Source organism: Coturnix japonica, chromosome 6 (assembly GCF_054131305.1).
Source record: "Coturnix japonica strain WE chromosome 6, WE-NBRP24, whole genome shotgun sequence".
In the NCBI taxonomy this organism is placed as follows: Eukaryota; Metazoa; Chordata; class Aves; order Galliformes; family Phasianidae; genus Coturnix; species Coturnix japonica.
This window is the reverse complement of record NC_140668.1, coordinates 36,122,850-36,139,266: the sequence shown is the minus strand read 5'-3', so window position 1 is coordinate 36,139,266 and position 16,417 is coordinate 36,122,850. Positions and strand designations below refer to the sequence as shown.

At 38.6% G+C, this 16,417-nt stretch overlaps 2 protein-coding genes and 1 long non-coding RNA gene across 6 annotated transcripts; 2 read left to right on the top strand and 1 right to left on the bottom strand.

The window, feature by feature from the left end:
- Positions 1–20: 20 nt before the first annotated feature.
- On the top strand, positions 21–2,674 carry LOC146760577 (uncharacterized). The gene is made up of 2 exons (XR_014947813.1): positions 21–116; positions 1,471–2,674. It is a non-coding gene; the product is annotated as an uncharacterized LOC146760577 (long non-coding RNA).
- Positions 118–7,223, bottom strand: CENPN (centromere protein N). 3 transcript variants are annotated; one of them, XM_015874131.3, is made up of 11 exons: positions 7,183–7,223; positions 6,722–6,903; positions 6,167–6,212; positions 5,445–5,501; positions 5,048–5,124; positions 4,501–4,677; positions 3,786–3,887; positions 3,240–3,291; positions 2,692–2,804; positions 1,486–1,609; positions 118–1,210 (listed from the first exon to the last, which is right to left on the bottom strand). In XM_015874131.3, the coding sequence occupies exons 2-11, from the start codon at positions 6,890–6,892 to the stop codon at positions 1,095–1,097; spliced, it is 1,035 nt and encodes a 344-aa protein (XP_015729617.1). In that variant the 5' UTR covers positions 6,893–6,903; positions 7,183–7,223; the 3' UTR covers positions 118–1,094. The 3 variants fall into 3 exon arrangements, with proteins under 3 accessions (XP_015729617.1, XP_015729616.1, XP_085407987.1); XM_015874130.3 differs by lacking the exon at positions 7,183–7,223 and adding an exon at positions 7,150–7,176; XM_085551861.1 differs by lacking the exons at positions 5,445–5,501; positions 7,183–7,223 and adding an exon at positions 7,150–7,179.
- Positions 7,224–7,331: 108 nt separating this feature from the next.
- On the top strand, positions 7,332–14,037 carry CMC2 (C-X9-C motif containing 2). 2 transcript variants are annotated; one of them, XM_015874136.3, is made up of 4 exons: positions 7,332–7,480; positions 9,011–9,135; positions 11,717–11,788; positions 12,872–14,037. In XM_015874136.3, the coding sequence occupies exons 2-4, from the start codon at positions 9,055–9,057 to the stop codon at positions 12,944–12,946; spliced, it is 228 nt and encodes a 75-aa protein (XP_015729622.1). In that variant the 5' UTR covers positions 7,332–7,480; positions 9,011–9,054; the 3' UTR covers positions 12,947–14,037. The 2 variants fall into 2 exon arrangements, with proteins under 2 accessions (XP_015729622.1, XP_015729621.1); XM_015874135.3 differs by having other exon boundaries at positions 7,332–7,569.
- The last annotated feature ends 2,380 nt before the right edge of the window (positions 14,038–16,417 follow it).

Below are 16,417 nucleotides of genomic sequence, written 5' to 3'. Positions count from 1 at the left end.
TCGGGCTGCGCTTCCGGGGGTGGGGACATGGAGGGGACGTCACGGAGCGGCCCGGCCTATAGACTATATTGTGTGCACCAAAATGGGCTGGATCCGGGAAATCAGGACAAAATTCTGTAAGATGTCTTAATTTACACGTTTATTTACAGTTTTGATATACGATAGAATTCCCACACAGCTTCCCCAAAGAGCTTTGCCACTAAGCTTGTCTCTATCAGCATACCATACACACACACAATATGCTTCCAGGTAGCAGAGTTAAGAATTAAGTACTTGTTTGAGTCTTTAGTGCAAATTAATCTCATAAAATAAGAATAATGCAGGCAGTTACACAGAAATATCTACATAATTAGTTACTATTATTTACTATTTCCCAGCCCTAGAGAGCTCCACTGCAGAGCTGCCATTGGCACGAGTGGATGTTGCTGTCTTGCTCCTGCAACCCTTGTGTCCCCAGGCTCATGAGACAGACATTCTAAAACACAGACTATTGTGTCCCTGTGAGCTGCTATTTCATGGATACTAAAAGCAGGAGATGGGATTTTAAAAGATTATCATATTTATTACTGGCTGCCACAGATAGTGAGTGAGAACTGAACAGCCCGCAATGCTGCATGGAAGTTTCTTACTGCTGCCTATCAGAGTTTCCCCTACACCCTGCCATGGTCTTTGAATGTAATCTGTATCTATAAAGACAATAGCACACCTGGCTTGAAGTGGTAGTTCCACTTATTTGAATGGGGCTATTCACGTGTTCAGGGTGTGTGTTGTGTTTCATCGCTGTCCTGCAGCTGAAATCAGGCCACCTCCAGTTATGACAATGAACTGATGTCTTACCATCCATACCAGGCTTTAGCACCTTACAGATAGAAGCAGTCATCTCATTTAAACATTAAATACTCGTGATTGCTGTTTAAAATCCACAAATAGTGACTTTTTAGTTTTTAAGGGCTAACCCAAAAGCCAGGAATAAAAATAAAAGGGGGTTTACCAAAGAATGAGGTTGTTTTTAAGATCTGTTTTAAAGGTGATTATGGATTAAGACCAGTAATAAACGAATCACGTATTTTGATATAGAAACATCTCTATTTAAGTTAAGGGCTCACAAAGCTTCCTGGAAGTAAAGACTTCTTCTCTCTAATTTTAAAGTAATTCCTGGCTTTTTGTGGAATGCATGTAAGTAGTGGGGAAAGCGGTGCATCAGCCAGACCTGTAGAGACAAACAGGTAATTACAGCTTAACTCGGGCAGCCTTCACCTTTCAACATTGCCATGTAATTGAAAACAGAGTTTGAATATCTGCTATTGAAAATAAACAGGTACATATTTACACATTACTTTTTAGAGGTAACAATTTCATTCTATTTATTTCTATGTATTTCCCAACCGTGCAGGTTCTTCTATGCAATACATAAGCTGAATGTAAAGCGATTTAAATGTTTAACCACAGATTTCTCCTCTCTTTTAACAGAGCTGCAATACTCACCTGCTGGTGCCAAGGATTTCAGTGATTCTAAAAGATGTGGACTAGAAAACTTGACCAAGCATCGGAATGGCTCTTTTTTCTCCAAAACATCCCATTTAGGATCACTTTTAAACATCGTCTCAAGCTGTTAAGATACAATTACCAGGCATTATAAGCTATGCATGACTTTTATGTATTTATCATTCATGTTAATGTGTAAAACTAGAGAATCATTTAGGTTGGAAAAGAAACTGCATTTGCTCTGTGCCATGATACATCCTAGAAGAGCTGTACAGCCATGTGCCAAATAGCTTGTAGAACAATGAGGGCAGTTCCAGCCACAGTGTTTCTTTATATGGACATTTATACATACACACATATAGATACAGATATTGTTTAAAATAATCTCCCAACAACTAACTTACGTTTAAGCTCAAAATGTTCTGGCTGATTAAAGTTGAACATGGAACTAACCACGTTTTGAATGTTAGACTATTTTCAAACAGGCCTGACTTAACTTGAGTTCCTTCTTCAGACTGTTTGAGTATAGAACAAAAGGCATTTGTAGCCAACCTGGTAATAAAAACTTATTTTACAGGTTCCAGCACAGCAGGTGTTTATGGGTCTGCTGTTATCTCTGAAATGATCAGTTAGGTCTGAACAGGCAAATTGTAATGTAGTAGAAGAATCACTTTTTTATTCCTTAATATTAATGTGATTCTAGTTGGAGGAATATCCCGTTAATAAAATCAGAGGGTGCCACCATGTGGTAAAGTCCTCTGGTGAAAGAGGCAGCCAGTTCAGTTATGTAGTAAATCATTACAAGAATTCCAGATACATCTGCTCATTAGAAAAGAAAATTGGTGCGTCATTAAATTCTTGTGCTGTATGTGACATGATCTTCAAATGTACCTCAAGCAACCCTGAGTTCTGGTGCTGGTTTAAGTCTAACAGTTAAGTCTAAAGCAGTGCTGGTTTAAGTCTAACTTTGTTACAAAACTAAGTCCACGTGTTGGGCTCCTAAGCACAAAGGACTGAAATAAGATCTGACCAAAAGATCTGACCAAATCTCAGTGCAAACAGGCTTCTTAAAACTACTCTTATCCCACTTAAAATGTCCTCCCTAAAGTTTGAAAAAAATGCCATCTTTTTACATGCGAGTTTATGTAGCTGTAACTCGATTAAAATTATAGGAAAAAACGAAACAAAACTTGTTGCATTCACTACCTTATATTGTGCAAAGTCGAGTTTGGGTTGGGGACCAGCACCAAAGCTTTCCTGATTCAGTCTGTGTATTCTTTCTTTCTCACTTCTGTTTTCATCACATATCTTTAAATCCACTGCAGGGTAGGGAGAAAAAAAAAAAAGGAAAAAAAAAGACAACTCTCAGTGAGTACAAATGTTGCATGTACTCATGCTCAAAAAAATTATGGAAATAGTAATTTTTAAACGATTCATCACTATCTGTGTTTGATAATTGGTTGCATGACATACACTTTCAGTTCTTACCAAGAAAGGAAACAAGTTGATATGACAGAAGACACTGATCTTTACTTATTTTTAGTTTCATAAATGCATGGAAGGTCACGAGGAAGCGTTCCTATCTCCTAGTGACATCAGTATTATCCATGGGTGGATAATACATCAATATAACACATGCATTTCCTATTATGAATATCATTTCATAAGGCAGAAATATACAGATACACATTTTTAAGCACAATTCTTCCAAGTGAGGACATTCACGCTTCCATTTAATTTAAAAACACACATACCATTTTCTGTGAGTACATTTCTTTCTTGTAGTGGATAGTTGGTTTGGAAGTTCTAAATGAGAAAAAATGAAAAGGAAAGAATATATAGTTGTGCTTTTAGAGGCTTTAGCTGCAGTTTTCTAGATTTCATTTTGCGTTCTGAAAGTGAGTGGTCACATTTTTGATAAGTACTAGACTACAAAGCCCAGCTTTATTGTGAGAAAACACCCCCCATCCTATGATACATTATGCAGATGAACAGAGTTAAGTGTCCATTCTAATACCTCCCCCAATTATTACTCTAAGAAACAGTGCCAAGAAGTTCCAGGAGTGAATTGGTCAGCCACACAGACTAAGTTTAACTATCCAGAAATAATAGCAAACAGTAAGTGGCATATCAAGTAATTACATCACCACTGTAATGTTACCTTAAGGAAAAGCTATCCAAGCCAGTGGTTCAGTGCTATTGTAACTTGATGATCTCTTGAAAGAGTGGAGTTTCCCCCTGGTAGGGGGCCTGAAATAGAAGCAAGACTCATCCTTGGATGTACTTGAGAAGTGGCTCACCTGGCTGTACTTCTTAAACACAATATCTTTAAGGGAGTTTAAACAATGACCTCGAAGCTCCATTTCACTGATGTCGTGGTAATTGGAAGCAACAACCATTGCCTTCAAATAAAAATTGAAATTGCTTTAGCATGAATGTTAATAATCACTGTGGGTATAATAAAGAAAGACACAGTATTTCTAGACTTTGAGATGTTTTGTTTCACAGGAAGCAGCTGCTTTTTAACTAGCAGGGTTTTCATGTTGCAGAGAATTATTAAGGCCTGGTTAACATACAGAGCCTTCCCAGGATTTAGTGAATAATCATACAGCCTTATCAGTGCCAAAACCACAAAGTAAACAGATTAATAAGATCATGAAACTACTATTATGACTATCTATGAAACAGACACAAATAAAAGGCTACTAACACTGATCACCACAATTCTGTAGAAAAAGCGAATTAATAGCATTGCTTGCTGAGCTCATACATTTAGTTAACAGCACCATTTTAATGTTCTTCAGCTTCTCTGAGACAGTTTAGTTGATACTGCCTAACATTTGCTTGAGGAATTAGAATAATTAGATATCAACAAAACTCCTAATAAAATGGATTTAGTTTTGATGTGACATTCACACTTCTTCAAGACTGTAATAGTAATAGTCTCGTGCGGGTTGGAAGGGACCTTAGAGATCATTGTGATGAGGTCATGGCCTGTGCAGTTTAGTTTTCTACCTGACACAGCAGAGGTAAGTTGCTCCTAAGGACAGAGGCAGAGATGAAGACATAAGGAGTCTGTGAGTGGTACACAACGTAACTGGTCTTGTACTGGTTTGGTTTTGTATATGGCGTTCCCCAGGCAATTCTAATCCAGATTGCATTATCTTCATATTCCTTAAAATTGATGGTGACCTGAACGGAAAAAGGAAAGCTTTGCTTTAAACACACATTCCTGTGTCCAGACTAATTAAAACATGCCCTAACCCTGTGTTCACAAGACCAAACATGATACTGCTTGAACAAGAAATGAATGAATCCAATTTCCACAGGAAAACGACAGCCTCACCAAATGAATGTTCTGAACTCTGATGTGATTTTTATTTTACCACTTCCGAAGGATGTGGAGTTTAACTTTTTATTTTCCCCTATTTTCCACATAGTTCTCACCATTCCCAAGTTAAATCTATTCTGGTTTTGATGCAGATTGTAAGCAAAAAATGTCTTGCTAAACATATGGAAAAATCTATTGACACCCAAACCCAACACATCCAGACATTCTTACATTTATCAAAGCTGATTGAATTCGCCTTCTGAATTTTTTTTTGAACTCTCTGAGGTCAAAGAAGTCTGTTTCTTCCCCTGTTAAACAAGAAAATAAAGAATTGACTGAGTTCTATTCACAAGAACTGGTTCAACGATGGTTTTAGTTTCACTGAAACAATATTAAGAAGAAAAGAGGCTGGCACTGCATAGCATTTTTAGGAAAGCTGGATATTAAATTTGAGTCTCATTATTGCTATGTGTATATTAATATATAAATGACAATTAGAAATTATTAGTTTCTAATAGTTGCCAGAAGAGTTAATCCAAAGTACTTGAAAAACATTAAAAATAAATCCATACTCAGTAAATTGCTGAGAGTTATGGCAGTGAGACTACAGAAAGGAAAGGAACTTTACCTGTTTTGTTCATATAGTAGACAGTCCATGCTCTTTTGTTTGCATAGATGTGGTTGTCTAGGGAAAACAGGAATTGCTCAATAACGATTGAATACTATCAGAAGGTAATTAAAAATCATTTTACTACTTTTATAACCACATTATTTAAAGATCACTTCTGACAATGCAGTATAACTTATTCAGCAAACCTAAAAGCAGAGCAGTTTTTACTAAAGGAGAGATGCTTAATTAGATCACAAAAGATCTTCATAACAAAGGATATCTCTGAGGTTCAGTGTTTGAAGAAGCGCTTTAGCTAAAACAACTGTCAGTCTAAATTCACGTCGTGAATTAATATTGGAACTAAATTTCCACCTGGAATACTTGCAGGCAGCTTTTCCCTATGCCACTTCTCATCACAGCAAGATGTTAGGGCTCAGTATGTACCGCAGATGAATATCTCTCTATATATGTATAACTGTGCTCTGGATGTGACTTACTAAAGTTGATGGCTATCTGGAATTCTAAAGAAACAAACACTCTCACGTTGATGAAGAGCTTTTGAAAAGAAAACATAATTGGTCAGATACAATGGGATTAATATAAAATGTAATCTATGTACATTAAGTGCATCCCTGCAGCACTAGGGTCATTGCTATGTAATTAGAGGAGTTACTAAGTTACTCAGAAAAAAAACACAAACGAAAATCACAAAGATGTTATTTGCATTCATTTTTACTTACAGATGATGTCTAGGAGGGCTGCTTGCTTTATGTCTGCAGAACTTTCCTGGAAGGAAAAATGACAGTGCATGGTGAGGATCAATCACACATAGAACAGAATCATTGAATATCCCAAGCTGGAAAAGGACCCATAAGGATCATCGAGTCCAACTTCTGGCTCTGCACAGGACCACCCAAAAATGAGACCATATATCCAACAGCAATATCCAGATGCTTCTTGAACTCTGACAGCTCAGTGCTGTCACAGAATCACAGAATTACCCGGGTTGGAAGGGACCTCAAGGATCATGTAGTTCCAACCCCCCTGCCTGGCAGGGCCACCAAACATACACATTTACTAGATCAGGTTGCCCAGGGCCCCGTCCAACCTGGCCTTGAACACCTCCAAGGACGGGGCATCCACAACCTCACTGGGCAGCCTGTTCCAGGGCTATACCCACCAATGAAGCTGCTCCACTGCCTGATCTCCCACACAGTGTTCAATAAGATCCCAGGACAGGCAGCTTCAATGCAAGGCACTGAAGTCCAACAGGGAGATGCCGAGGACAGAATTACCTCGCAGAGCTGAGCCACGCTGTAAGAGATGCTCTCTTTGGTCTGACGGAAGTTGATAGTTTGTAGCTGCGCCTCTGAGAGAAAGCCCCACTTCTGCAGCACCGCCATGATTTCATCACGGGGGATTTTGAGCACAGTTCTTCGGATATATTCGATAATGACTTCATCCATAGCGAGGACACCTATAAACGGTGAGATAATAAAGAAGTCACACCAACACATAGGCCATCTGCGGTGTAGAAAAGTGCTGATTGAGGCCTTAGGGACAGCTGGAAGAACAGCAGCAGTGTGGCTCCATGTCTCCATAGCCCTCATCCTGCACACAAGAAAGCAATCTCGCCCATATCCCATATCCCATATCCTATATCCCATATCCTATATCCCATATCCTATATCCCATATCGTTCAGAGCACAGCCCCGCACTCACCCCCACACCTCAGGCGGCCACCACAGCACCAACCTCACAACGCGCCGCGCCAACCGCCTCCCGCCTTTCGAAGCGTCCAATCAGGAGCCGCCCGGTGCCAGAAAGAACCAATCACATCAGGCCCTGCCCTCTTATTCCCGCCCCTTCTCTCTGTGGAGGCTTCCGGCCGAGCTCGTCCGTTCACTTCCTCTCTCCCGGTGCTGTGGTTGTGGTTGTGGTTGTCTCCCTCAGCTCCTGTCACGTCTGGCTGGGTTCGTCCTTTAGGAACAGAAATAAGATGTGAATAAAAGCAAGAAGAGTCCCCGAATACAGCTGGAGCCGTGCTACAACGGTATCACTTTAATTAGTGTGCAAAAGAAGTGGATTTGTAGCTCTCTGCTTTGCTTCAAATAATCTGTTTTGTCTTTAAATCCTAGCAAGGTGATGATTTGCTGTCTTTATTTTAGCTTAAAGCATTACTAAAAAGAAAGGAAACCAATAGCCTGTTCTATTCCTTTTCATGCTTTTATTACCCTTTCATCTGTCCATCAGTTCCCTCTGGCAAAAATATATTAACCTCCTCTGATCATTTATAGACTATATATTATATTTATAGCCTCATCTGGCTATATAAATACAGAATTTACACTGATAACACTATTCTGTCATGAGCTTCTATAGTACCTGAAGGCTCCAGTCCATCCCCCAGTGACCATTGTAGGATGTTTTGCTACTTTGTAATCAAACATTTTCTTTTTTTAATGTTTGTTAATTCATTGTAGCCTGTGTGAAGTGTGTGCCACCTTAGGTAACTCAGTTTGCAAGATTTTAATACTGGTGTTATATGAAAATGAATTCAAGTGGTCGTAGAGCTGGTAGAGCCCATTTGTCCTGGTATGAACTGGACTTTTCTTCTTCCCTCTCTGGTACAATGATTCTTCCTCAACAAAGAAGTCCTTATTTCAGCCATTATTATATGACAGTTTCATCCTTTTTTTGACAAAAGATCTTGAAAATGGCTTCTGGGAATGTTTTCCTTTTTAAGTGAGACGTTATATAATATATATATATATATATAGAATGAAATTTGCTCGTGCCCCATAGAGCTGTACGGAAGAGCACCTGGGGGTCCTGGTTGACATTGCAGTTAAACATGATTTAGCAGTGCACCCTTGCGGCAATAAAGGCTAACAGCATACTGAGATGTATTTGTAAGTGGAGTTAAGTTGTTACTGTTGTTCCCCTCTTCTTGAGGTCACATCTGGTTCTTAAAGCATCACCAAAGCTTTGGATCATGATTTATCAATAAGCACGTAGATAACTAAAAAATACCAGTCCTTAGAGTGTTGTAATGAAATATCAGGGTGCTTCCTGTTCCTCTCCAGCTGTCTGTAGAGAGTAGAAAGAATAAAAATACATATTCTAGAATAAATACATATATATAGTAGTTATCCCATATCTATTGGATATATTGACAGGAACTGGGTTATCTTAAAGGTCCCTTCCAACCTGAAACATTTTATGATTCTATATATGCTATAATAAATAATACATGTGCTAGAATGGACATTGAAATAGGAGGATGAGAAGATAATTTGCAGTTCAAGAAAGGTTCTCCTATTGTCCCTTAAAAGGAAAATCCCAAATGTATCCTTAATGTCCATGATCACAAAGAATTTAAGCTCATAGTTAATGTTTGAGCTCTACAGATAAGGAAGAGGCATATACTAGTTCTAATTACCTTCAGTGCGTTATATAAACCATACATATTATGTTTCAATTTGATTCAAAATGCTATTATAAAAACATTAATACCATGTAATAATTTCTTAAGTGATCAACTTGAACTTTTATTTAAACATTCATGTTTTAATGTTGGCAGGTGTAACTCAGATTCTTTTACTGCTAAAATCATCACTACTTAAGATGCATCCAGACCTGTCTCCTCATCTGCACACTGAAGAATGTAACCTCATTATCAGTCTGCTCAAGAAGTGTCACAAGGAGGTAGGAGTTCTGAGCAGAGAAAAGAGTGGGCGGGCTGGGGAAATGAGTGTCAGAATTGGTGCGATTATCATGCGATCATAAAAAGTCTCCAGTAGGCAGAGCAGCTGCAAAACAGAGCTGCTATGTTTTCACTGATAAAGTTGAAAGCAGCACTGACAGCTGTATGTAAAACTTGGCCAGTGATTTTATTAGGATATAAAATTTCTTGTGTTGGAGCTTTACAATGGTGGGTCTATAGTAAAAACTGAAATAATTTCTGAGTGTTTTAGTCTGCATGCAACAAAGTTGCTCACAGGATTCCTGTATACCAGCTGCCTGCAGGCCAGATATGCTAGTAGTATACATGCACATATGCTGCTGTGCCTTACACTCCATGTTTGGAGAGCAAGTGGGAATTAACATTTGAATATTCTTAGTAGTCATGTACAGAGGGATGTATAATACCTAATTGTCTTCAAGGAACTCAAGGCTCTTCATTGATGTGGTACAGAAACTTTATCTCACTCATTCAGAAGCTATTTTTAATTCGTTCTAGAGTTTTAACACTAAATGTTAGTATAAATGAGTATACTGTCCCAGGCTCATTCAGTACATTTTATTTGTTAGATAGTACTACAATGTTTGGAAATATATGCAAAGTGGAATTGGTCAGTGACATCTCATGGTGTTTTTCATACTGTTGTCTGCTTGTTCCTATGCACTGTGTAGATATCATGAACCTAAGATGCACAGTTCTGTGTAGAACAGAACATCACCAACCTGAACTGTAACTTGTTTGACTACCTTGAGTTTAGCAGAGAATTAGAACTGAAGGTTGTACTTGATTTCTATAGAACCGATTCAAAGTAATCTATTGCATGTTTGACTTACAAAGACTCCAGGAGCAGCAGTAATACATTCATGCATAGGGTTATATTCTTTCATTTTGGTTTGGAGTTGGTCCTTTTATGTGAAGAGGAGCTCATTTTGTCAGTCTTAAGCTTACCTTTGAGTGTATGTTTGTGCTCCTCAGAACAGAGTGAAGGTTACTTTCACATTCCTTTAAAAGGAGCAATTATCTTTGTTTAAAATTGAAGGTAGATGTACTGAAATTGAAATCACTGAAATGTGAAGAGTTTGTGATCTTAATTATAGTTATTACTGACTATCTGCTGTCTTGTAGAAATGCCAGAAGGGCCTAAGAACCTTCATATGTAATTTAAATTAATACTGAGGACTAAAAATCCTTATCTTGAATTCTGAGTCCTGTATTTGTGTTTTAATAAAATTCAGTTTATTTTATTTCTGATCTAGAACCTGCTGGTTATGTTAAGTCATATACCTAGTGGAGAGAGGTTAATTCCTATTTGATATCATTATTTCAATTTTTTTTTTTTACAGCTCTGCTCTCGTGCCATACACATGTCTTATTTTTATAGACAGCTGCATATTGTCTCACAGTTGTATTGCTGTAATGAGGATAACTTCTGTTTTTTGGAAGACTGATTCCTTTTTCCTAATAATGTGAGTTATAAACAGTTGACAGTTCAGGAGTCTGGTTAAATAAAAGTAGATTCTTCTCACTGTATATACTAGTAAGAGTAGACTTAGTTTGGAATGAGGAGCACTCACCTTGAAATCAGGCATGTTGGTATAAGAATAGAATAAAAGGTTAAGTCTGTATTAGCTAAAATAGAAATGTTTTGAAAGAGATTCAGCTTTCAGTAAAGCAGCCATTTATCCCGTGCAACTGCTTCAGTGTCATCTGATGCCCTTTATAAAGCAGAGAGATATAAACAAGTTAATTATAGCACTGCTATAGTTAAAGATTATGACAGACTTTTATTAACACGCTCCTAAGTCAAGCCATGTTCTGCTAGCTGACATCTACCTTGCCTACTACTTGAACTCTTAATAGTGTTCAGCATACCTCTAATCCATCTAGCTGCTCATCAGCAACAGAAACGTGCATTGGTTTCCCTGATGAAAACTGGGTAACGCTTATGTATGCATCTAGCATACAGCTGAGCTGTATTACAAAGGTGGTGATGTATATTCTTGAGGCTTGGAGAAATTTTACTCCTTCTCCTCATGTTAGTTCTAACATTTCAGTCATTTATGTCCATTGGATGCATCTTCTGGACCTACAACACCTCACATTTTTCACATAGCTGGGATAATGAAGTCCTTTGCCTGTAGATCTTCCCACATCTTTCTAAATTGCAAATGAGTTCAGAATGCAAAGATTCGTATGTTAGTGAAGCAAGTGATAAGTGAAATTTATAGAACTGATTCCTCAGTCACCAAAGTGCATGTTCTACATCTAGACTCGATGACTCCAGTGTAGGTAATCATATTTCAGTCTGATTTTACAATATGGGGAGTACCTTAAACTTTCTGCAAGATTGAGGTCATTCAAATGAGAAGCAGCTCTAGCTCCTGGCTACTCAGCAGAAAAGTTAAGGCAATTTTCACAAAAGGAGAAGTGAAAAAACCAGCTGGGTTTTTTTGCAGAATGCAAGCGGCTTTTAAGAAATGTGGAGCATTGGAGGAAGAATTTCTTGAATTGTTTTGGTTTTTTTTCCTTTCCCCAAATTATTAGCACAACGTTCTGAGGTTTTTTGGCCACTGCAATGATATTGATCGTGAGATGCGGAAGTGCTTAAAGAAAGAGGTAAGAAATAAATTTAACTCATTAAATAACTAATAAAATGATGAAATTGCTAAAAGTCCATCGTTGTATTCTGAATAATATATAAATATTAGTGAAAAACAAAGATAAGCAAAATGGCATGGGAAAAATGTAAGCATTCTGTTAACATTAAGTTATGTTTCATGCCTCTCAGTTGTAAAAATAGTCAGTACAATGAATGAAAAACTGCAAACCCTTTCCAAAATCCATCTGCTTAGTAGTCTATTACATTATGTAGGGAATTGTGTCTTTGTAATTTCCTTAGTCTTTCATACTTGTTTGTTAAATGTTTTAAATGATACATCAAGAGTTATTTGCTTCTCATGACATACATACCAAATCTGTAAGGATTTTTTTTTCCCCTGCTTCTTTTTAGCCCATAGGAATGTTTCATTTTTTGGCTGTAATGAAAGATTCTTCAGTCTTCAAACTTTTAATAATGCAGGGACATACTTCAAAGATGGGTTTCACATTTGAGATACACACATGAATGCTTTCTTGATTTTGTTCACAGTGGAGTCCCATTTCTTCTATTAAATAAATTACCCTAATTCAACCCATATTTGCCCTTGTTCCTTTCATTTCTGTATACTGCCTTATCTGTGCATATAATTAATGACCAGGATCAAAAATAGACCAAGTCTGTGATGACAAATTCATATTTCAGAAGGCAGGCACACATGTTAATCTGTATCTTTTAAAAGAAGAAGAGCCTGACCGGTGCTTTAGAACAGCATGAATGCCACTTGTTCTAGTCTGTGTGGCTGTCAGACTTAAGATGGATACGTAATTAACTTCCTTCTCAAGATTAATGGAACCTTCTCTATTAGAATGTTCTAATACTCTTTAGCTTAATAACCTCTAACTTAGAAACATGTATTTTAATAAAATAAATGTTAATTTCAAAGTAAAAATGAATGGGTATATAGATATGGGGAATACAGCTAACACTGGTCAAAGATAACGTTTCTGATCCTGAGTAATAAAGGTTATAAGTGATTACAATTTTGATGTATTTGTTTGATAGTAATAGCTGATCTAATAATTCCCTCCTCTGTCTTCCAGTATGAAGAAAAAAGGGCCAGGAACCGGGAGGTGCGTCGGAAAATAATTGATGCTCACAAAAACTTTGAGAAGTGAGCTGTATCATACAGGGACAATTGTATCTCAATAGGGACACTCACTTGAAAGCTGACACAATATCTCTTTCAAGTTGCCAACGTTCAACCTGTGGTTTGTGAAATGGTGGAAAAAATAAATCTACCCAACATGTACTAATTTCCAGAAAGGTAAACTGAATAATGGGAAAAATAAAATGATTGCTCACAAGTTAATTTTTGGCCTCTAAAGGACACCTGTTGTGACAACTCTTTGTTCTGTCATAGTTTTGTTATGACTGTTAACTAACGATGCATCAATGTGTGTGGAGTATCGTGCATTCAAAGCGGCGACATTCCCAATCTTGTGTTGAGTTGCATTTATCCCTTCACAGTTAGTAGCTTCTCTTTCATCTTTTTCTCCTTGCAAAATGCTGAATGATTTATCATGTTACGAAAAGTGAATGAAAACACTCTTTAAATGGATTACTAGAAATGAATTTCAAACCAGTGTGGCTTGAAATTGGAGATGGCCTATCAAGCAATTAGTGGAGTTCTAGTATTTTCCATTGACAACACTAAGGATCCTTCCTGCCAACTGTAAGTACAGAATAGACTGCTGTAAGTTAACTTGTTTATCATACATGATGCAAATTGCTTTAGAAATTCAGAATGGGACTTTTTCAGGGATTCTAAAGCACAGCTTTGATTTATACTGAGTACAACCATTATCTGCTGCCAGAAAATACGAGCTAAGTTGTTCATCTACATACATTAGTACAAAGGGGACGTCACATCATGATTATTGCTATTGAAGAAAAACTCTGGTTAGAAGATGCATCTTGCCTTTCAGTTGCTCAAATCAATAAGCAGTGTGCTAATCAAACTGCCTCATTAGTTACAAGTGTTGTTCATTTGCTGTCTGACTGTAGGAAGTTCTGAACAGGTTTCTGAACGCCAAGAATTTGATATGAGGGTGCTGTTGGTTTATGCAGCAATAGAGCTGCTTTGCTGCATGTCTCTTGGATTCCCCTTCTCTTATTTTAAATGACTTTTCTGTTTTGCTTAGCAAAAAGACTATATAAATTAAATTGTATTGAAATAAATATAATCTCTTGAAGCCTTTTGAGGAAAGTGCCTACTGTCAATGAATTCAGCACTGTGTGTATCAATGCTAGTTCTTGTAATGGTCTTAAATCCAGTTCTTGCATCTGTTTTGGAACAAAGCTGTATTTTAAAAGATTAGTTAGAAGTATTTGATATACTTATTAGGTTGAGAGGCTGATACCTGAGTGTACACTGAAGCTTTCTTTTATCCTTTTACCAAGTTCTTCTTTCACTGAATAGCAATAAAATAAGAGCTGAAAAGATACATAACACTGTGAGTACACAGTCATATTTCCAAGGGTCGGTGCATCTAACAAATGAAGGCCCAAGTGTATTTTCTCTTGCTGGGAAATCAAATGCTGACATCTTTTCAGGAGAAGGAAAGCCTGCTGAACAGCATAATGTATGTATGTACAGCAGGGCTACCTCTTGCTCGAGTGTTAAACTCTGACTGTGAAGATCATTGTACTGGTGCTCAATTCTACTAGGAGTAGCTTGGAACATTAGTTACCCGTCAGGGGAAATTAACATGAGTTATATTGCAGTGAGTGCTCGGTGGCCAGCTTGTTGTAAATTAACTCAGCACACCCTTCATCTGCAGCGAGTGCTGTGGTGCAGCACAGCTTGCTGTGCCTCACAAGTGTAATACTGGAGCATAAGCGGCACCTATTGCTTATGTGTTTGTAGCTCCATGCTGTTACAGAGATAAGAATTCAGAGCATCTCTGTCTACCTTCATCCAGTTTAACCACTGTCTTTCTCCCAGCTGATACCCTAACTGTATGAATACCCAGTTTAACTGCTCACAAACAGCACTGAGTGGAAATTGGGGTGTACTAAAAACAGTCCCATAAGAAAATGCAGTCTTGATAAACACTGCACAGGAATGATTAATACAAATAGCTGTATAACCAAAGTATGCGGCTGAAAAGTTAGAATTATGCATGGTGTGAATCACTGTAATGAGTATTTCTGATGTTATTTATATAAAGCTTTAGGCAGGAATAGTGATTTAACAGGCATTTCTTAGTGCTGGCACTGCCCATGTTTTAAAGGAAGGCATGGCATCTAATATGAAATGATATATGTGGAGACGTTTATAGAATACCCAAACTGATGTGAGCAATGTGAATGAGATGTCACAATCTGATGGCTTGGAGTTAATAATTAACTCTTGTTCTCAAGCTCCGCTTGCACCAATTATCATTAACACTCACTAAGGTGAAATACGGAAAATCTTGGTTGTCCCATGAGATGTATTTTATAGAAGCTTTTGCTTATAACTTGCTAATTCAGATTCTACCGGGTACCAAAGAACCGGGTCTCTGTGGCCGGGCTGTTGATACGCAGCACCAGCAGGGTCAGCTCCGGCCGCTCCGTGCTGCAGTTCCACCCGCCGTGCTGTGCCAAAGCCGTGCCGGTTCGGCGCTGTGCTGGGACCCGGGCAGCATCTTTCAGAGCTCCGCAGGGCGTTCAGTTCGGGGCTGTCCGGTACCGAGGGGTTTGTCGGTGCCATCCCCGCCCCGACCTCCATCCCGCTCCGCTCCGCTCCTGTGGCGGCCTCGCTGCACAGCGCCGCCCAGCAGGGGCCGCCATCTTGTGGTGCCCCGCTGCGGCCTCAGGTACATCCTGAGGTTCCCTCAGTGGCCTTTCAGGTGTTCCATCCCTTGGAGCAGTTCTGTGGCCCTTTGGATGTGCTCCAACAGTTCTCCTCCTGTTCTGAGGACTCCACACATGGACACAGTTCTCCAGCTGAGGTCTCTCAGTAGAAGGAAGGCTCACCTTCCTCACCCTGCTGGCTGCCCATCTTTTGATGCAGCATAGCTGCTGATGTCCATCCAGAAGCACTCCAGGTACTTCCTAGCAGGGCTGTGCTCTGTCCTTTTGTCCCGTATCTTGTAGAGGTTGCCATGATTCAAGTGCAAGACCTTACACTTGTTATTTGCTGAACCTCATTTATTGCACTTTTCCTGCAGCTTTCACAGATACGTATTTGTGTAGATCATTTTGTCATATCCTGCTTTGCTTTGTATTTCAACACTGCAAGTAACGAACATTTAAAGTATTGTGTGTGTAAGTGATGTTAGTTTGTGAGGCAGCTGTGGTTACAAGCAGCCCATGTAATCATATTCAATCAGTGTTAAGTATGTTCTACCTAATGGTTGTCTTTGGGTTACTTATGTTCCCAATTTAATTTAAGCTTTGCCCCACTGGGGCTTCCAGAAACCTCAGAGGAAAACAAAAATCAAATCCCCAAATGAGTAATACTGAATGGAATAACATTGTTCCTAATTGGTCTGCAGTGCCTTCATTGAGGTGAATGTACAGGTGTGTGTGGTGTGTGGCAGCAGGCAGTGCAAAACCATGTACAGCTTATGGAGGGCACTCCTGGAGGGTGGATTTTGAGA

What these genes read in the sequence shown, in the direction of transcription:
- CENPN (XM_015874131.3), bottom strand. Translation starts at nt 6,892, where the DNA reads ATGGATGAAGTCATTATCGAATATATCCGAAGAACTGTGCTCAAAATC. An exon ending in AGCCCTCCTAGACATCATCT is followed by an intron (nt 5,502 to 6,166) that starts GTAAGTAAAAAT and finishes TGTTTTCCCTAG; the next exon opens with ACAACCACATCTATGCAAAC. An exon ending in ACTTACCTCTGCTGTGTCAG is followed by an intron (nt 3,888 to 4,500) that starts GTAGAAAACTAA and finishes TTTTATTTGAAG; the next exon opens with GCAATGGTTGTTGCTTCCAA.
- CMC2 (XM_015874136.3), top strand. Translation starts at nt 9,055, where the DNA reads ATGCATCCAGACCTGTCTCCTCATCTGCACACTGAAGAATGTAACCTC. An exon ending in TCAAGAAGTGTCACAAGGAG is followed by an intron (nt 9,136 to 11,716) that starts GTAGGAGTTCTG and finishes CCAAATTATTAG; the next exon opens with CACAACGTTCTGAGGTTTTT. An exon ending in GGAAGTGCTTAAAGAAAGAG is followed by an intron (nt 11,789 to 12,871) that starts GTAAGAAATAAA and finishes TCTGTCTTCCAG; the next exon opens with TATGAAGAAAAAAGGGCCAG.